This window comes from Colius striatus, chromosome 1, assembly GCF_028858725.1.
Source record: "Colius striatus isolate bColStr4 chromosome 1, bColStr4.1.hap1, whole genome shotgun sequence".
Classification (NCBI taxonomy): Eukaryota; Metazoa; Chordata; class Aves; order Coliiformes; family Coliidae; genus Colius; species Colius striatus.
The window spans coordinates 159,166,446-159,188,054 of record NC_084759.1 but is presented as its reverse complement, the minus strand read 5'-3'; the positions used below and the strand labels follow the sequence as shown (position 1 = coordinate 159,188,054).

The window sequence follows — 21,609 nt, the reverse complement described above, 5'->3', positions numbered from 1 at the left end:
GAGCTCCCTCAGCTCACCAGCCCCACAAATAATGTGAGACAGGAAAGAAGAGGAAAGGCAAAGGGGTTGTCTTGAAAGCTGAGTCTGCTCACATGAACACTGGCTACACACCAGAGCTAGGTAAGGAGACAGTTGCTTAACCAGGTCAGGCTGTCCCGTGTAGTGTCAGGCATAGCTTGCATCTCCACCTGAAGCTTATAAAATCCTGCATTGGTACAGGAAGAAAAAACCCAAAACTGCTTCCTTGTACTAGAGCTGAAGCTGCACAATACATCAGACCAGGAAGTTTACCTCACTGAAGACTTATTCCTTCACTGTATTAGGCTCAGTCAAGTCTGTTCTCCTACCTTGCACACAAAGACTACAGTAACACAGCACAGGCAGTACAAACCCTTCCTTCTGGACACACTGAGGCAGTACATCCGCTATGTAAGTACCACATTTCACCAAGAGGTAGACCCACTCCTGGCTGACAGCTTTGTCCCCACTCTGCTTTTAACCCCATGGTTGCATGGCTGTATACCAGGAAAGCTCATCTTCTGAATGTACTCACCCTGCAGATAACAATTGCTATGTAACACAACAAAAGCAGGTAGAAGCAGAAATAACGCCATTTCTTTTGGAAGATGCCTATATTGCTACACCAGTTTATGTGTAACAACAAATTGCCCACATAGATGTGGTGAGAGATGACTGCTTGGAATATTCACTGAATTACAGCCACACACAAGACAGCTGATACATGAAAGTACATTACAGAAAGGACTTGCAAGCCTATTCAACAGTACTAACAACTCTCCTCTTAAAATTTGCAAGTGTTCATCTCCATAGAAACTTCCTTCAGAAAAAGTTTCACACACCTCCTTCCAGTAAATCAGTGTTGACATCACCTGCCTATTTTTTCTTTTTGCTTTATCAACTCAACAGGATTAAAATTTTTCAGAGGTTTGAGTTTTTTCCAATTCCTACAAATGTATATTTAATCTGAATATTTGTTCCAGAGTGCTTCAGGTCAGTCAAGAGAGACAGCATTAGACATTTACATTGTCCCACTAATACTTCAAATGAAACACATTACTAAAACATGTGGGGCAGTCAGTTTTCACACCACAAAGTAATTGCTAAGCTATAAACAGCATCCTCAATTTATCTGGAATGAAATAACCATTAATTCTAGATAATAAATCCAAATCCTCTGCTACTGTAGTTTTCTCCCCAGTTTCTTTTTCAAGTTCCTGGGTTAGCTTCCTACAAAAGCAGTCCAAAAAATACTCAGCCCAGCCTGTCTTACTATCAAGTTAACAAAAGTCACTTAAGTTAAATAAATTTGAACAGCCTTTATAAAGATAGACTAGATAAACCATCAAAATTAGTCTAAATATTGATATAGGAAGGCAGTTCTGAGATCACAATTTCCATGAAGGAATATTCTTCCTTATAAAATCTGCAGCACTGCATCTTAAGATACATAGGACTTGCTCAGAAAGCACAAATAACGTTCCAGTCTCAGAGAACTGGAAATTAAGTTTGATTCCTCAGAAGATAAATCCTTTATTGCTTCAAGAGTTTGGTGAGTACTATCTAACACAGTAATCTGTGGAATCAAAAGCTGCTGACTGAAGGGTAAGAATACAGGTCTACATACACAGAAGTAAGAATTTGATTGATGGATTAAACTGCAAAGGTATAGTTGTTCTCATAGTGATGGAATTCTGTTTAGCAGTAACTTTCCTTATGCCAATAATGTACAGCCACATGTTTCAAGCACCAAAAGCAGCTTGAAAGAGCACTGAGGAAAAAATCTAACAAGTTTACCAGAAAGTAACTTAGGTACTGTTTAGTTTTCTCTCATGGTCATTGTTGGGTTGCAGGCTGCAGCTGTGACAGCACACACAGACAGCTGTGACAGCCAGAGCCTGGAGCTCTGCACTCACTCCAGCTGCTTACTGCTTCCTCACAAGGAATGTGAGCTCTGGGAAAGCAGGTACTCACATGGGAGCTGCCTCACCTGTACCAACCAAAACAACTCAGGGTAGCAAAGCTTACTATTTATTACAACTGCTTAAGCCAGGAGGGCTGCTGAAGCAGGACAGCCACAAACACCCTCTGCCAGTTGAGATCCACACTACATCCGCCAGTAGAACACAACACACAAGTACAAGACTTGACAACCCTTTGTTCCTTATACACAGTTAATCTCCCTACTTTAAACAAGGGGTGCTGGGTTTTTTCTGCTTTGATCCAGATGTTAGGTGCAGGCTTCTTTAGGGTGACTGCTTTCCTTCACAAACTGTAATGGAATTCCAGTAATTTCACTGCCTGCACAAACTTTAATTGCATAAATCAAAATGAAAAGCAGGGTATCAGCACAGAGAACAAGCAAACTAATCTTACCAGTGTAAATATTTAGATGAAAGCCAGTTTTCACTGGACTAGCATATTAGCTTTAAGCATTTTATAATGATGTAGTTCATGTTAACTATTTAACTGCTTGCTACAGTACCAGAGAGTTTCTGTTTGGTTTTGGTTCCCAGTCCCCATTCCCCTCCCACTTTAATAACAGAATACACTTATGAAGTAATTCATGCTGAAAAGCATTTCTGGAGGTCATCTGATCCAAGCCCTTTTCCCCCTCAAAGCAAAGTCAGCCTCAGACTTACACATTTTGCTTAGGGCTTTGTCTTCAAAGACTAAAAAACTTGACTAGAAAAAAAAAAAAATCAAGATAAGCTTCAAAAAACCCTAACAACTAAATAAACCCCCCCCCCACAATCTCCCTTCCTATCACACAATCTGCCCTGATACCTGTAAGAGCAGCCCAGAACTCACACCATACGTTATCTCACATCATTTCACAAGCAAAAATATTAATGAGAACTTGGGAGAAAAGTTAAAGCTAGTTAATTTATCTACAGTGAGCTCTTTTCTGTAATGAGTATCTTGGTCTGTGGTTGCAGAATGCAGCAGATGTTAGCAAGTAGTGTCCAATAATCCAGCTAGGGCAGTCTGCATGAACTGCAGAAGCAGTTGAGGGCTGTACACCACAGGTCAGGGTGTACCTGTACACCCATGTTAGGCTATGTCAGTTGTGTTCCTCACATTACCATGCATGTGCACACATACAGCTGACCACATGAAAATACCTCGTCCTGGGATAAGAAAGAGTCTGTAGGGTCCCTGGAAAGAAAAAAGCTACAGACAAGAGCAGTCAAACATTTCACTGACCTTAAGACTTCCCTCAAGCAAGTGCCGCCACGTAAAGCTGTACATTGAGGAGTAAGCAATGGCCTAAATGTTCTGCTGGACATCTCATGTCACAATTGGCCACCATGGACTAATGGGGGAGAAAGAATTATTTATGGAATTATTTTCAGGTAGAAACACTGTAGAAGAAAATGCCATCCAGTGTTTAAAAGAGTTACAAGATGAACACTGCCTCATCCAGCAAAGCGCCTTCCCCTCCTAACAGGATGCCAATTCCAAAATCAGAAAGCTGTTCTACAGAAAACTATTTGAGGTGTTTCTTTTCCACATCATTTTTCCATGAGAGGTGTGAATGCAGCTCTTCCTATGACACCACTTCCCCAAGCTTCAGATCAGATATTTCACATACTAAGAACGCCTAGCTCAGTTTTTCCAAGAATCATGTTCACGCACTCATCTTGCAATAAAACTAGTATTAAAAGACTTTCTTTTTTCCTGTTGCGTAACTTTATTTGCACAACACACGCATCGCCTCTACTTCCCTCACAAGGTGCACATGTAAGTTTATGCTGTACTACAGGGCTGTGTCTTATACACTTATAACAAACCATGTTGCAGCACCGAGAAAAGGAAGAAGCTGCAGTCGCCGCAGCTTAGAGGGAAAACCCCACCCAACGAGACAAACTAAGGAACAGCGACAGGGTCATCTGCCTCAACAAAAATAATACCGAGTGCAACGCAGGAGATACTACCTTAACTCAAATAAACCCAGGCAGCCGCCAGAGATATCTGGAAAGACTGAACCGCCGGGGAGATGGAGTCGGCAGGCACCGAAGGGGAAGCACGGTCACCCCCAGAAGGGCTGAGGCCACGCACCGCAGACGTGGAGCGGAGGAGGCGTGGGGACCAGGCTTCGTAGCAGGGCCCGGGCCCTTTTCCCCGGAGCCCACACCCTGGGCAGGCTGCCCTCGCTTCTCCCCTTCCCGAGGGCCTTCGTGTTGCTGCGGAGAGACGGCGCGGGGAGGGGGACAGGGCAGTGTCCGTGCTCGCCCTCCGCCGCGGCCTGCGGGGCCGCGGATCAGTGCCCCGCACAAGATGGCTGCGCGGGGCCGGGACGGGGAGGGCCGGCGCCCAGCACGAGGGTGGCATCGCCCGCCGCCACCTCCGCGGGTTCTTCTCGGCGGCAGCGGCGGCCGGGACCCGCCGCGCCGCCGGGAAGCGGCCGCCGGCGCCGCCCGGATGCGGGGCGCGGGAGGGGAAAGCGGTTCCTGTAGGTGAAAGGTCGGGGGGCGCGGGGCCGCCCGCAGGACGCGCGGAGGCCTGAGGCGGGCCGGGCCGCGCCGGGCGGCGCCCTGCCCTTCTCCGCTCCACGCCGCGCTCCGCGGGGGCGAGCCGGCAGCCGCGCGGGCCCGCACCGTTAGCACCGCGGGCGCTGCCGCCGGCCCGGCGCCGCCGTCGGGGAAATCGCTCACCTGGCGGGCTCGGCGCCCGGCGGCCTCTTCGGCAGGTTTATTTAAGCGGCGGCGGCTCCGGTTCCCGGAGGTCAGAGTTCGCGACCCCGCCCCCTCGGCTCGGCTCGGCTCCGCTCGGCTCGGTGCCGCCCCTCCCCTGCGCGGCGGCTGCGCCTGCGCCCGGCCGCCGCGTGGGGAGGGCGGGGGTCTCGCCGAGGCGGGGCTCGGGGCGCTCCCGCCGCGCGGCCCCGTCCAGTCACGGGCGCCTGTCGCCGGGGTCCGCGGCTGGCTCTTTGTCCACGCTGCCGGGGCATAGGCCATAGGCGGGGCGCGGCTCTGAGGCGAAGCTACCTTCCAGATGGGGTAGCATGGCCGTGACCCGTGTCGTTCCAGTAGCCGTGCGGCCGTTACCGTGCCCAGCGAGAGGACGGGGAGTCAGCGGTGCTTGCAGAGCTGTCTGCGTACCTCCGCCAGCATGGCAGCGGCAAACTACTTCATTACATGTCAGCACCGCTCTCAGCAGGGCTTGGAAAGGCAATGGGGAGCCTGGCTGCTAACCAGGATATGCCCTGTCCGAGTAGGACTTTCAAAAAGTGCTAAAGGAACAACTTAGTGCTGTGCTGGCTGGCTGTGGCTCAGCCTCGGCATTCATTTGGGCCAAAGTTGTGTTAGCTAGTTGCTTAGTTTACGCTAATTATTTTATTGATCCTGATTTTAAGTAAGAGTTTTATATCTAAATATGTCCCTTTCCCCACTCCCCTCCTTTCCATCTGTTCAATGGAGCTTGTATACCTGTGGTTAGAGACCAAGATAATTTAGACCACTGGGGCTGTATGCACAATTTTATTATCTGAAATCCGTTTAGACCATTTAATGCAATTCCTACTGAATCAGATGGCATAAGCATCAACGTAAGGTGGATGTCAGGAGGTTGGGACATCCTTTTTTTCTAATGTAGCTAGTAACAGGACAAGGGGTAATGAGATGAAGCTGGAACACAAAAAGTTCTATTTAAGAAAAAACTATTTCACTGTTCAGGTGAGGGAGCCGTGGCACAGGCTGCCCAGAGGGGTTGTGGAGTCTCCTTCCTTGGAGGTCTTCAAGGCCCGCCTGGACATGTTCCTATGTGACCTGATCTAGGTGGACCTGCTTCAGCAGGGGGGTTGGACTAGATGATCTCTAAAGTTACGTTCCAATCCCTACCATTCTATGATTCTGCGAACTTCTGAGAAGGAGAGATATGGAAGAAACAACCCAAAGAATCCAAGCTATTTATCTCTTTAATAAAATCATTTATGCTCTTATCATGCCAATTGTTTTACTGATTGTCTTCCCACTCCATTCCCACAGCTACACTCACATTTAGCTACCCTAGCTCAAGATCAATAGTTCAGTCAGTCCTTGCAAGCATCATATTTTCCTTTTTGATCACATTCCCAAAGGCAAATACAAATGAACCTTATGATGAATTGGAGCACTTCCTAAGCATTTCTTAAAAGTGTTCAGTGTTGCAGCACTCTCAATTTACGGTACTCAGCACTTCCCAAACTAGCCTGAGCTGCATACTCGTTTTCTAAATGAAGGAGCTTATTGCAGTTTAACAAATACCAAGGAATATGGACCAAAACTGCTTTCAGACAAGTATCCCCATGTCCTCAATACAGAAGAAATGTCACTGTAACCAGTAAAACATGTTTTGGGTTATTTTTTCTTAGCAAGTGACCCAATTCATACTTGATCTATATTACAAGGGCATGTCCATGTAGCTGTGTCAGCCAGGATTACAAGAGATGCATCTCTATCAAAAATGTGCAGAGAAGCAAAACCCTTTATGCTGTCACTGCAAGTTATCAAAAAACTGCTTTCTAACATCTGTCAGAGAAGCACAAGAGGCAGCATAACTAACCTGACAGAAACATCTCCCCCTTACAGGCTCTGCTAAAATGCCAAGAGAAACTCTGTGATTCAGAGGTACTTTAATAGACACACTTGAACTGGATCTTGCAAAAGGATTTATTAATGTAACACCCTTCATTTGACCATCACATAGACATAACTCCCTTAATGCTTTAGAACAATGGTTTCTCAGGATGTTTGCTTTGCCATGGGTATGTTCTGTTTACCAGGAGACAGAAAATAGCAGCCTCATGCTGCATCCTGTGTTCCAGAGCTGTCTTAGTTCCACTGTTAAATATTCAAGAATAGTACCTGAGGGAACTGATTACTCTTTGGGTTAACCTATCCTAGTCAGCTGTTGCTTTAGGTACAGTTCCTGCTCATAGACCTGTAAATCACACTGTGTACATCGGTGTGGGGAGCCTAATTCATTCCTGGGCTCAGAAGGGCTGTCATTCCCCAAGGCTGGGAGGTGGCTTCAGGAGATAAAACCCCACTGCTCAGTGTCCCTCGGGTGGAATGTGTTCAGGAGCAATGTTTTTGTCACATTAGGCCTGCAGCACAGGCTCTGCACCCAGTTGTGGGAAGACTATAGAAAACAAACATCATCAACTCATGAGGGCATGGGCTTTTAGTTTGGGGGGCTGGGGAAGAAGGAGCAGAAAGTGTGGATCTAGACAGCATGAGGCAAGCTAAGGAAAGACAGGAGGGCGGGAAGATGGAATAGTTCTCATAGCAAGACACCATTTTTTGGTAGTGAGAGTGTGTACTCTCTTGGCTGACATAAGCAAGATAATTCGGGTAAACTTCATGTTTCAGGTGGTCAGATGCAGCAGGAGTGTCAAACTGCACAAAGACTCTCAGGCTGTATTCAGTTTGTAAGGACAAAACACAGGAGGAATGTTAAAACATATGCAGTATAATGACAGCAAATTCTGCCATATGAAAGTCAATGAATACATGAACTATAGAATCACAGAATAGTAAGGTTGGAAGGGACCTCTAGAGATCATCTAGTCCAACCCCTCTGCCAAAGCAGGTCTGCCTAGATCAGGCTGCACAGGAACCCGTCCAGGTGGGTTTTGAAAACCTCCAGAGAAGGAGATTCCACAACTTCCCTGGGCAGCCTGTGCCAGGGCTCCCTCACAGGAAAGAAGTTTCTCCTTGTGTTCAAGAGAAACTTTATGTGTTTGGGCTTGCACTTATTATCCTGTGTCCTGGCACTGGGCACTGCTGAGAAAAGACTCACCTCATCCCCTCTACACCTGCCCTTCAGGTATTTATAAGCATTGATAAGGACTCTCCTCAGTCTTAAACAGCCCCAGATCTCCTTTCCTCATATGGGAGACGTTCCAGTCCCCTAATCATCTTTGTAGCCCTCTGCTTTAGTCTTTCGGCTGTTCTTATCATGCTTGAGCTGGGAGCCCAGAAGGGAACACAGGACTCCAGATGAGGCCTCATCAGGACTGGCTGCACTCTTGATGCATCTCAGGATGCCATTGGCCTTCTTGGCCACGAGGGCACATCGCTGGCTTCTGGTTAGTTTACTATCAACCACAACTCCCAGGTCACTCTCTGCAGAGCTGCTCTCCAGCAGGTCAGCTCCCAGCCTGTACTAGTGCATGGGGTTTTTCCTCCCAAGATGCAGGACTCTGCACTTGCAAGAATGCATTTTACATAAAACCTGAAAATATTTTCAAAGATGCAGGCTCAACTAATGGGAATTTATTTTATACAAAATGATACATATCCACAGGAATATTTACAACCATTTTCATTTACAAAATAAAGATTCTGTTCTTTCATTTAGACAGTACAATTTAGGACTGCTCCAAATAAAAGCCTTTTTGGATGGTAAATACAGGGGACAGCAGTTACAGCAAACAAATGCATTGAATGTGTCTTTCCAAACATCTCTCTACATTATGATGCAATAATATACATAATTGAGTATCAATCAACAAATATGTAGTAAAATGTGTTCCATAGCTGCTCAGCTATCCATTTATTTAAAGTCCTCTGGGCACACACAAAAAAATTGTTTTAAGTTAAAGAGAATTCAAGATCCTAGAACATTCCATTTATCCAAGAATAAAGATGCTAGAACTAATATTCAATGCTAGTGTTTTTCTCATACTCTACTAACCAATCTTAAATTAATTATTAAGCATAGAATCTTAGAAGAAGAGGTAGCCAGGTGTTTAAAAAACTTCTGGTCCTGTTTTAGCATTTTGTCAAATCAAGAAGTGAATACTTTTGATGGTAATGAATAAAAATGGAAGCTGCAGAAATAGGGTAAGCATGAAAAGCAACTATCTGAAAATGTTATGAAAATGCCTGTGTTGTGGGTTCTTTGACACAAAGCACTAGTGCTTGAGAAAAGGGAAAATAAATATTCAAACATGATTACAAAGACAATTTCACACAGAATTAGACTGCAATAGGTGTAAGTGTTGTTTTTAAGGCTCTGTTCCAATCTATTTCTGTCACTGAAAGATTTTTTTTGATTGATTAACTGCTTCTGGAAGAAGTCCTCTGAATTTTAGAGTACGCTTTAAACTATTTTCTCACTCTGCACCAAATCCTTGAGAGGTAGTTTGACGCCACAGAAGGCAGAACTTGGGCACCTTACACAGCATGTGTTTTGACTTTTATTGCTTTGTTTTGCAGCAGGGAGATAAATACCAAGCCATAAAATGAAATTAAGTTGCCTTGCTCTTAGAAAAAATTCTGATTCTTTTGCTGGTTCATGGCTTTCTGTCTTAGTTGATGTGCAGTCCCTATAGAAATATTAAGAAGCCCTCCCCTTTGATAATATCAACTGGAAGGGCCACAACACATCTATGTTTTATTGGTATCAGGTTTGTTTTGGATACAGTAAAAAACATGTCAGAAATCACCCTGAGGAGACATGCTAATAGCTTACATGGCTTCAGTCAGCAGCTGGTTCTGAAAATTAAGTCTTTTATACGTAACAAGAGAAAAATATTAATTTATCATGTCTGTATTAAAATGAAAAAGAATAAAGTATTTGATCAGACTCCCACTGAATTTCAAATACTGTCTGGTCAAATCTCTAGCATTCATGGGAGAAGCCAGACCTATAGCCTTAAGTCCCTGCTACAGAAAGGTACTCTACTGAAATGCTTGAAGTCAGTGAAATTACTTGTATACATAATATTAAGCATCGGGCTTCCAAACTCACTACTAACTTAGAGAAGCTCTGAAAGATTAAGCTGCTTCTGATCTATGTTAGTATCTTAGACCTGATCTTGAGGTATTTGAGGGAATAGCAGAATTTTTGTTTGCATTTTTATTCTTGGCCTTTCTCTGATCACTTTTAACTATTCTACCATCTATTCTCTTTCCTTTATAAGGCCATTGGATAGCTATTAATATGGATTCAAACTATTAGTTAAAAGTGAATTGCTCTTAGTTCTGTTACCACAACTAGCTTGATTGAGAGGACTACGGAGAAGTCTTTTAATACAGTAAAATGAACTGGTTACAAATGTATCACATTTGACATTAAAATGGCTTCCTTTCACATGTTTCTCATAGTTTTAGTTCCATTTATGCTATTACAGTGTTAAAATTTTTCCACAGTTACACAGAATAAATGCACCAGAAACATCAGTAAGTATTTCCTAATGAGGTATACTGACAATTTTCTTAAAGAAAAAAACCCCCAAAACCCAAACGCCTAAAGCTGTATTGTGTTTTAAAGTGTCAAACAGGACAAATCATAGTGTAAACAAAAGGCATTTCAAAGAACGGTATATGTTTCAATGCCACGTGCACTAAAAAAGCTGGGTTTTCCTGGTATGGCAATTCCAGTTTTAGCATAATACTTAAATATACAATAGTTTCAAATTTTGGGAGGGAGTGTGCATTTATTTGTTTCGTGTTCTTTGAACAATAGTTTATACAGTGTTTCATAATGCACACAGAATGCAATTGACACTAAATTTTCAAACAAATAAGATATTTTGTTTTATCCCTGTATATAAAAAAATGCATATTTTGCTCTGCTTTAAATTACTACTGGAAGCATAGATGGAAATATATCCTGCAAATGTTTGAAGATAACTCATTTAGTCTCTTTGGCAGCTGTAGTACTGTAAAAGTTCTAGTCTCTTATCTCTGTCATCGCAAAGTCCGTTTTAAAATATTTTTTCCTTTTACCTTTTTAAGTAATTGAACTGTACTTTGCAATTGCTTCTGTATACAGATTTTGTTGTACTGTTTTAATGTACTGGTGTGCAAGATTTTAACTGCCATTCAAGGAAAGGAGCAACAACATTATACAACTTCTTATAAAGGAGTTTATATAGCCAACAATGAACCAAACCCTTTGAAATTCCTATACTGATCTGTCTTGCTGAATTGCAAAGTGAGCATCAAGAACTCAAGATCTATAAAAAAAATCTTGAGGAACTGTACAGTTGCAACAGATTTGTGGTTTTTTTTTTTTTAAAAAAAAACCAAACCACAAACTTCAGGAATATGTTGACCAACCACTCGTTGTTATTCTGAAGACATGGACACTTTGGACCTCATTGCTGACCTCACAGATAATTCTGACCATTGAAGTAAACACTGGAATTTAATAAATAACACATTTTGCATCAACACAGAAATACACACAATTCTTTTTAAAAAAATATTACCTTACACTAAAAATCCAACAACTCCTAAACCTGAAAAATATACAGTTTTGTATAGGTTGAGACGGCAGGTTTTCTTTTCCTTGAAGAGCTGCTGTGCTCTGTTTTACCACCATCCTTAGACATTTTGTTTTATAACTTGCAGACACAATGTGGACGCTGCTATAATATGGTGCCTTCTTGAAAAGCTTCTATCCACCTGTTAGAAAAATGAAACACTATTAGGAAGTTGCTGGTGAAAGTATAAGTCGTACTGCTGTAAATTCACATAAGAAATAACATCGTGTTTCCATTACCATTTGGTCTGTTAACAGCTTAAGCACTGATCAGGACTGGATTCAGAAATGTAAAAGCTCATCAAAAGCTACACATCTATTAAAATTTATTACTGCACTTCCACAAACACATCAGATATTTCTATGGCCCACGCAGGGGAAGATAATGTCCACTGTTGTGAACAAGCGAATAGCTTGTTCTTTGCTTTTTCTTTTAATGCTATTGAAGCAGCATTTATTCCAGAGGTTCAGCATAAATCTCCTAAGGATCTCAAATACTTGGAGAAAACTTGCAATTTAAGGTACTTAATGTTATTCCTAGCCTCAGTAGAGTATATCTAATTTCAAGTTTACCTACTGATGAAAACAGTCATTGTCTGAATAGAAAAACAAAACTGTTAAACGCCTTGGATTTTGTTAGTTTTGTTTTATATAGTACAAATAAGAGCACAGTAGAAACAAAACAATAGTATCTTAATTAACAAGCAAACATTTGTGTGCATCTGTAAGAAAAACAACACTCAAACAGAATAAAGACTTCCATATTTTGTGTATACAAAAGTGTCAATAAACACGTCCTCAGTCGTCCTGTGGGCTTTGTTTTTTAGAATATCCCTATTTGCATAAAACTATACCTGCAGCCACCTGCATGCTGAAGGATTAATACTGGACTACTTAGCACATGAAATCTATTTTATTAATGTAAAATTCATTTGGAAAAACTGCAGTGAAAGTAGTCAGATAAACTAGGCAAGATAACTTAAAATGTATTGTTTCCATGCTCATTTCTAGTTCACTCCATGATTCATACAGCAAATGTTTTCTACTGGTTAATGACCAAGCTTCTAGGTGACTTCTATGTAAAACATACACAATATATATTAATTCATAAATATTACTCCAAATTCATACACATCAGCAGGACTTGAAATGAAACAGCTTGTTTGAGTGTTCTTTGAATTTAGGCTTTTGGTCTGAACATACTAAGCCTGCCCTAGGTGCTCATATGCCTCCGCACACACACTTGAAACGTCTGACCCTTAATTTTTAGGGTTTGCTTTATTATTCACTAAAATAACTAATATTTACAGTTATAAAAAGAGACATATCAATTAATTTTTAAAACACATTATCTGGATTTCTTCAAAAGCAACATTCAATTTTCACTTGAGCAGACCAGGGACAGAGGAACAGGCTAGGAAGAAGAAAGATTTCTTATTTCTTCTTCGACATTTCCATTCTCCTATATACATTCTTTTGCAGGGGACAGCCTTCTGCTTCTTCATTTAAAGCATTTCAGAAATCCTAATGAAACCAGGACCTTACGTTTAAGTAATGTAAAAGTTTTATTTACATATTAGATAACATGCATCTTTTGTACATATCTGTGAATATTAACACCCATGACTTCTGAAACATTTTGTAGAAAAAAGTAACAGAAATTAATTCAAATGGTTTCTTACTTCTGAGCTGAATGAGGATCATCTGCTTTGAATATGTAAAATAAAGTGTTTTTGTGCAGTAGATGGAACACTCTAGACTCAGAGTTTTCATCTTTTACTTCACTGACTGTGAATCCAAGTAAAGGCTGGCTCTCTAATGCTGCCACATCCTATTTTATGGGGAAAAGAGGAAACAAGACAAAATTAGAGCTTATAAGACATACTAAGGAACGCATATAGTACTCATGCACCATACCATTGCAACAGATTATACAAGAAATAAGTTACAAATAGTCATGCACAAAATGCTGCTTTTTATAGTCTCCATGCATGAATCAGGGGACAGGAAATAAAAAAATGTCATAGGCATCAACATTGCTGTTCCTCTTTTCATTTTAACATCTACCTTGTGCTCCACTGTATAGTCTCATCCTTCTGCTTGGTAAGGACTTCTTATACCAAAACATTGACTACCACATGGCAGCAGACCAAAGGTTCATCTCACCCAGTGCTCTCTCCAGTGCCCTTAGTAGTGAGTTTTTATGTCTTAAAAGCGATATGGGATGCTACTAGCTGCACTGAGTATGTTAAAAGGAAGAGTTCTGGATGTACTCTATATCACACTCCAAATACTTTTGACAGCTAAACTTGTTTTGCTTTCTGCTGCTGGAAATTAACAGGATAGGGGAAAAAAGTTGCTGAATATTCAGAAGTGATGAAGCTGGAACACAAAAAGTTCCATTTAAATATAAGAAAAAAACTATTTCACTGTTGAGGTGAGGGAGCCGTGGCACAGGCTGCCCAGGGAGGGTGTGGAGTCTCCTTCCTTGGAGGTCTTCAAAACCCACCTGGACACGTTCTTGTGTGACCTGATCTAGGTGGACCTGCTTCTGCAGGGGGGTTGGACTAGACTGATCTTTAAAGGTCCCTTCCCAGCCTACTATTCTATGATTCTATGAAGTGTTTGGCCAGGAAAGAGTAGTAAGAGAAGCTCTACCTTTTTATCCTCTCTTCATTTAATTTCAAAACCTGGCTAAAAAAGCAACTTTTTCCCTTCCTCATTAATCTCAATTACATATCTTTTTTTAATATACTCTTGTCTTTTAATTAACAAATACAACGCACAGCATTTTTGGAAGGGAAAAAAAAAGTTTTCTGTGCAAGTTCCAAAACGTTTTTGGTCCTGTAAAGCTTCTGAATAGAAAAAATAATCAAAGAATGTACATAAACTCCAACACATCAGATGAAGACTTTGATAATTGCCTCTACATTGAGACAAAAGTACCCAATGAAGGCAGCATTTCTTGATATTAGAAAACAGTCAAGTAAGGCTGAGCAACTTGTTTTACTATTTTAGGTCTATATATCACTAAGTGGTCTTTTTTACTACTAATCTTTTTATCACTTGGAACTAAGATGAAGTAGCTTAAGTAAGCTTTCTTGGCTAAAACCACACTGGACTTTCCCTGGACACTCTCTAGAAAATGTCTCCTGCAATAGCCTATCAAGATGAACGAGGTAGTCCTTAGTTTAAAGAAAATAAAAAATTTGTGATTATGAGCTGCAAACCAAAGCTACCCTGGAAGACCAATATCTTGGAGGAAGCCAAGAAAGAGAAAATTTAAGGTGACTGTCACAGACTAATATGCCTTCCTTTCCATTTGTCAAAGTCTCCTCTGAAACAACACAATGCTCTAAAATATTTTTCAAATATTTGCAAAATTATTTGGTTTGTACATAACTATTTAAGCTATTTCTAGAACTGCTTGGTATTTTTACTATTTCCAGTGCTCTGGTGGAAATAATATCACAGGTTCTGGACATAATTCAGAAGTTGTAAAATAAAAGTTGACACTTCAGCAGAAACAAGCCAGGAACAAATCTGAGTACAAACAAGGAAGTAACTAAAGATGGCAAAGGGTGATTCTTTACACAGTGGTCAGGATAGGCTGGGCATTATGTTTTGAAAGACAGTGATAGCAATACCTTTAAACAAATGCTTTGTATATCTTGCTTTTGAAAACTATTAGAAAACTATGACATAATTGAACAAAAAAAGCAAAAAACAAGATCTTCCAATGCTACAATATGTCTGTGTATGTTGCAACACGTGGTAAGATGCAATAAAACTACATTCGCAGCACATGCTGGAATGTGCGGAGCTTATAGATATATATTGATTAGATATTATTCCACACTGCAATAGGACTACACATTCTAAACAAAGAAGCAAACACCATTAGATAAGATGCACTTCTTTTTTTTTTTTGTACTGCAGCACTTTATCTATATTAAATAATAACTCCAGGCTGAAGATGACAGTTTCAGGAGTAGTAAAGACGTTTAGTTTGCTTATTTTCCAAGTATTCAAAATACCTTATGGAACTGCAGAACAAGACAGTTCAAGATGCTTTTGTAATCTTGCCTTTGCTACTAGTCCAGTGTGATGCATCCAAACAGACCCTCCCATGTATTCAACTCGCTCAGAACATACCTACAAGTGTGCAAAGGTGTGCAGTGCAGAGGTACTCAAGCTAGGTGTGGAATCAGAAACAGCGTAGCTTTATCAGCATATTATAGTACCAAGCTCACTGGGCCTTTTCGAAACACTACATCACAATCAGATCAATTACTGTAAGGTCATCTAATTTGATAGCTTGTTTCTGGATCATAAAAATAAACAACTTTGTTACAAAGACAGTATTATTGTTGGATATTTAATTTCTAATATGTAGTCTCTTACCTCACTAGCAGCATATGTGTATAGCACCTTATTTTTTATAACAAACCATAGATGTTTCCATGGTTTCTTACTGCCCTTAGACCTGTGTAGGTAGCCACTCATTGTAGAGTCTTCTGTATTTGCTGAAACCTGTAAACAATCAAACAAACAAACCCCAAGATTATGTGTGCATCTGTCCAGATTTTTGCAGTACATCTTTTTTTTTTTGAAAGATCTCCAGAGCTATGTGCTCTCAAAGACTCAAATTTTTATCTATCTCAAGCTACTGTTGCTAATTATCTGAGATGGCTGAAAGAAAAATGATTCTGTCTGCCACTCTCTATCTAGCCTAGAAGAGAAGTTTCTGCAGTCGCTAAGGGCTGGAACTTTAAATTGTATTCAGTACGACATGAGAGAGCTGACCATGGACCATGTGCACTATGGATCATTCACATCTTCAGAACACACACTCCTACATAAGAAAAATTACTTCCTCCAGTTCCCAAGACCTCCATTGCAGGTAGGCAGAGTTTAGCTGTACCTTTCTTAATCATAAGCTAAGAGCTGAGTTGGTGTAGGAGTCTTCTCATTGACTGTTGGTGCAGAGGTAAATCACAATTCCTTGAAACACAAGGAAGCAAGAAAGAAATGACAATTCTGACTGTGTCTCTGAATCACAGTCTCACAGGTGTTTGTTCAGTTTATAAAATGCTTCACAGTTCAGATTCTTGCCTATGTAGAACTAAGGCTCAAGCCACTGTTACATCAAATTTCAACTTTTGATTCTAGAAAATCAAAATGTTATATTCTGTTAATGTTACACTACCAACAAGGCATTACGTTTGACCAATAAAACACTTACTTCTTTGAGGGCTGCAGGAATTTTTTTCTGCTTTCTTCCAGAGGGAATACTATGTAATACTGTAGACAAGGCACTTGATGGAGATTTATGGTTGACTGGGGATCCACTCTTAGGAGTGCACTGGTTATCTAAAATGCATAGGATAAATGTATTGCTTTTATGTCACATACGACTAAACATGGGTGACAGTTCTTGGACTTTTTTTTTCCTCAACAACAGATGACATTTTTCATTCTGATTCCAATGTTTCAATAGTAACACCTAATCACATTAAATTCAGTGCTGAATTAACTTTTTAGTATTATCATCAACACTGTCAATTAAAATCTAAATCACAGACTATGATTAATTTAAAACTAAATTAATTGGTCTTGTTTGTTTTCAAAGTCTTGACATTGAACTACCTTTGCCCATAAGCTGTATGAAAACGAAGTCTTACAAGCGCCACCAAGCTTTCAGAACTGTCCTCTGCACTTCAGTCTATGCTTTACCTCTGTTCCCCAGCACGTTCCTTCAGCTCTCTGCATCTGTTATCTTCTCAGCTTTTTCCAGGATGGATACTAATAGTCTGCACTTCCAACATCATACCATCCCATACATACTTCTGGAGATTCCCATCCAGAGTATAAGCTTTCTCTACTGCTGCAAGCAATTCTTTCATCTCTCTTGAAAGACTTCTGCAACACTTCTTTAAAACCATCTTTTCTAGCAACACACATTACTATTTTACAGCCCATCCTGGAACGGGTAGCTTCATAAGACTATTTCTAGAGTTGTCCCTGAACAGTGAGGCTCTCAAACAATGAGCAGGAAGGAGGCTAATTGGATTGCCAGCTGCACTACACCTGCTCTGCAGCGCTTTCCTCAACACCTGAAATTGCCTGTAGCACAGCAGCCTCTAGTGCCCATAGCGGAGACCTGCAAGTGGTCCAGGCAATCTGCTTTCCTCATCATCACAGGTTCCCACCACCACTTCAAAGGCTATCGATGCTGCTTTCCATATCCACACGAGAAATGTCACTCCCAGCATGCTGGAAGTCATAGCCTGATTATATTATTGGGGCATCAAAGATTTCCTGATACTCTATAGAGCTGCAAAACTATCAAACTGCAGCTTCTGTCAGAAGGAAAAGCAGCAAACTCTTTCAGTCCCTGCTTATGGCTCATTTGCATTTTTTATCAGTCTTTAGACAGAATTCAGAGCAAGTCTCATGAGATGGGACTGGATTTCCACCTCACTTGGAGGTTCCACCATTAATTTTACATTTGTTTCTGCATAGTGATATGAAGCTCCTTCAAACAGATGGATTCAAGTTCTCTCGAGAAGGAAACTAACCCTTGATGTCCTCTCTAAGCAAACTATGCTGCCCACCAGCCTGGACTTGTTTTCCAGAAGGCATTAGTAGTAACACATTCCCTGAAAGTGTTTCAATGAAAATAGCTCTAGCTGCAGTGTTTTGTGTTGCCAGCGTGGAGTAGACAACAGATAGGATTTTGCCTTCAGAACTGAGGTGCTGCCATGCCAGCTTCTCAAGTTCCAGATGAGATGATGGTTGAGGCTGAAAAGACTCAGCTTCAGTAAGATGAAGGCCTATGTTTTTACAGAGCATCAGAACTTCATCTATCTCAGCAGCTTTAGGTGGCAAAAATGAAGTTCACAGGCATACAAGTTACAGAGTAGAAGTACACATGAACTCACTGGGATGTCACAATAAGTTTCAAGGATTTTAAGGTATGTTTCTACTCTGTGATTAATGAAAAACAATGTAATGACTAGTTATCTCAAAAACAAAGCAGCATAAGCTACATGTCATTACTGCAGGGCAAATACATGCGTGTTTCTGGAAGGAAGAGTCAATGTACTGCAAATTCACTTTCTAGCTTACTTCACAAAAACTTGTTTGGGCTCATATAACCGCTGATGCCTATCACTTTTCAGCCACTGGCAGAATTAGGCACTTGAACCCAGAAGCAAAGATGAGGCACAGATATACCATGTAAATAAAGGCTACAAAAGTAACACGGATGGTTTGTGAAGATTTCCTTTACCTTGTTTCTGCAGCTCCCTGAAGCAATGATCACATACTCTTGCTGGCTGGTTTTTCATGTAGTCTAAACCATGTTTGTTTGATGAACAAGCCTGACAAACAATCTGGAAACAGATAAAACCACTATTGTACATGATGTGCATCCTGTAAATCACCAAGCGCTCAAAGACGTTCACGTCAGCACCGTTAAGTCTGTCACAGAACCTGAAATAGGTGCTATTTTATACTGAAAATGGTTTAAGATCTTGTCTTTTCGCTGTTCAACATTCTGAGCTTTCCTCCTTTAAATGATAAAAATTTAAGCATTAAAAAAACACTGAATAACACAAGTCAATAAGCCAATGTTAACAATCCACAAAAATCAGAATAAGCCCACTTTGTTCCTGAGCTTTTGCAAATATAAGCTTTTAAAGAAATAACTAAAAAAGGTCATTGTGCTCTGGACAATTTCTCCACAATATAGATGCCTCAATTGCATCAAATACAAGAAAAACGAAGGTTTATAACATATACCTTTCATAAACGTTAAACATTAAATAAGCGAGGAATCATAGAATCATAGAATGGTAGGGGTTGGAAGGGACCTTTACAGATCATCTAGTCCAACCCCCCTGCAGAAGCAGGTTCACCTAGATTGGGTATTTTTCTCATTTCAGAAAACATTTTTGGTTTGTACTGAGTAATTGCAGAAGACAACCATAAACAGTACTCCAAAATGCAAAATAAGAAATGCATAACAAGTTTAAAGGTTGAACATGTCTGCCATAACACTTCACTCTAAAAAAACCCCAACAAACAAACACCCAAACAAATGAAACTGAACAAAAATCAACCTCAACAAGTTGGTTTAAATCCATAGAACCGTGTCATAGTACACTGTTCCCTTAAAATAATTGCTGTGGTGCAATCAGGCTCCATCTGTACTTGCCACACCAGGAACCTGAATGACTAACGGAAAAAGTAGCCACAAAGTTGCTGTACCTTTCCGCAAGCCCTGCAGTGGTGTCTTCTCCATGTCAAGGTGAATTCACTTGTACAGATCATACACATAGTGGCTCTAGTATCAGGGATCCAGATTGGAGCCTTTGATCCCAGCGGACTATCTTCTTCCTGCTTCTCTGCATCTGCCTGAAAGAACATGGGGAGAATACCATTACACTCAATGATGAGAAATAAGATTAATATTCATCAGTGATTATAGGTTAAGTCTAATTATGCTGGAAAGCCTTCGCAGATAAATTATCATGGTCTTAAATGTTATCTACTATTTCATCAGTGACCATTATAATGCAAGCCTGAAGACAGAGATGCATTTAATTAGTTGAAAAAGGCTGTATGACTTTCAAGCTTTACCAGCCTATTTACATGAACAGCTGCTATATTTGAAAACCTTTTCATTTCATCTTTCTGTTAGCAAGATTACCCAGAGAACTGAGAAAGCTGGTTTGGGTTTTTTGGAAGAAAATAGTTTAAAAATGTATGAAGCAGATAACATTATTAAATAGCATTCTGTTCTATCATCTGTTCACTTATCATTTACCATCCCATTTTATTATTCACCACAGTGTGCCTCTTGGTTCTCTGAACACCTGCAAAGAAGCTTTATATTCAAAAAGGGAATAAATCAACAGTAATAGTTTGATATACCTCTTCAAGACTTTTGCTAGGATTAAATGTGATTTTCTTTTTTGTATATTCTTCAATTGACTTGGAGATAGCTTCCAACCATTCATCTCTTTCCGTAGCAGAACTGTTGGGAGTACAAAACCAAATAAATTATTATTACCATTTAAAACTAAGAAGCAAGTGTTGATTAGAAATCCATTAGCCTTATTATACACTGACTTAACTCTCTTGTAATTTCAGTTTTACAGACTGTCTCCAGTTCTCAATGAAACTGGCATTATTGATTCAGCTGTCTGCATAGTGTCATTTATTTGTGTTGATTGATGCTAAAAAAGACTTCTCTGTCTATTGTTATAATGTGTATTCTCTTCCTTCCTGTCCTACTTCCAAAATACCTTGTGACTCTTTCAAAGCTTGTATGTCAATGCTTCCCCCTTCTCCCTGGATCCTTGAACAGCTCGAGTAACACTGGTGTAAATGGTTCTCCTAGAACAAAAGCACAGGCTCTCCCTCCCTCTTGAGAGAGACTCTGAAATTTCAACAAGCCCTTTTTCCCCCTTTCCTTCCATCTCAGGGTGCAGTTTGTTATACCCAACCTTGTGAAACCCTGAGCTTCTGTCAGAAAAAAAACATGCTGTCTCCTCCCTTACCTTGTGCTCCTGAATGTTTGCTCCTACCAGGTCACATTACTTTTAAATCTTTCAATTCCAATTTTTTCGTTTGGACTAGCTAACCCAAAGACATAAACAGATGAGCTTACTGTACCCTCTTTATCCCACAGTTGGTGCATGACTAATCAAGTACAAGGAAAGCATCGGGCTGATGTGGCATGGCATGGGGAGTGGGCACAACAAGGAGTGCCTGGCACAGTGGGAGCCTGCAGCTATGCTGGATTATGTGCCGTGCCAAAGCACCTTGTCAGGCTGTGGGCACACGATCACTTTCATATAATATAAAGCCATGCTGCTGCTGCAAAGGGCAGCCTGCTACACTCCCTCTCAGACACCAGGCCTTATTTTCTCCTTTGTGCCAGGACACTGCATTGGCTCAAGTGCAGTGGGCTAGACTGGGAAACAAATCCATATTAAATCAAGCCATCAATCTGCCCTTTCTCTAGACCAATTTACTGATTCAGATCATTATGCAGATGAAGAACTACTTGTGCCAGCACCAGGGAGGGTGCCCTGAGGAAGGAAGACGCAGTTTTGTGGCAGAGGAGCAGCTAGATCAATTGTTAAGGTGCCATGCCACCTTAGGCCATCTGTTTAAGATGCCATGACATTTTAAAAAGGACTCCTGAAATTTAAACTAGTATCTATTATCAACAATTTTTTATACTCTCCTTCTTAAATAGCATAAAATAAATTAAACTGTTTAAACCATTGAATTAAACACGATTAATAGATAAAAATATAG

The 21,609-nt window shown here is 40.7% G+C and overlaps 2 protein-coding genes across 13 annotated transcripts in view; both read right to left on the bottom strand.

Moving 5' to 3' along the window:
• The window catches only part of NR2C1 (nuclear receptor subfamily 2 group C member 1), a 52,864-nt gene extending 48,026 nt beyond the window's left edge, over nt 1-4,838 (bottom strand). For 3 of the 12 annotated variants that reach the window (XM_062015454.1, XM_062015425.1, XM_062015461.1), the window contains exon 1: nt 4,677-4,824. Coding sequence is in view for 2 of the 12 variants with exons in the window: in XM_062015476.1 (XP_061871460.1) it covers nt 3,226-3,270 (45 nt within the window). In the remaining 10 variants the exon portion in view is untranslated. Of the gene's footprint in view, nt 1-3,225; nt 3,335-3,956; nt 4,446-4,676 lie in introns of those variants that run through there. The other 9 variants (XM_062015435.1, XM_062015520.1, XM_062015476.1 and 6 more) reach the window with 8 other exon arrangements.
• A 3,416-nt stretch (nt 4,839-8,254) lies between these two features.
• Nucleotides 8,255-21,609, bottom strand: part of FGD6 (FYVE, RhoGEF and PH domain containing 6) — a 71,958-nt gene continuing 58,603 nt past the window's right edge. The window contains exons 15-21 of the mRNA XM_062015413.1: nt 20,215-20,317; nt 19,549-19,695; nt 18,569-18,671; nt 16,520-16,647; nt 15,679-15,807; nt 12,957-13,105; nt 8,255-11,417 (exon numbers count right to left, since the gene is read on the bottom strand). Of these exons, the coding sequence (XP_061871397.1) occupies nt 11,381-11,417; nt 12,957-13,105; nt 15,679-15,807; nt 16,520-16,647; nt 18,569-18,671; nt 19,549-19,695; nt 20,215-20,317 (796 nt within the window). The 3' untranslated portion in view covers nt 8,255-11,380. The remainder of the gene's footprint in view (nt 11,418-12,956; nt 13,106-15,678; nt 15,808-16,519; nt 16,648-18,568; nt 18,672-19,548; nt 19,696-20,214; nt 20,318-21,609) is intronic.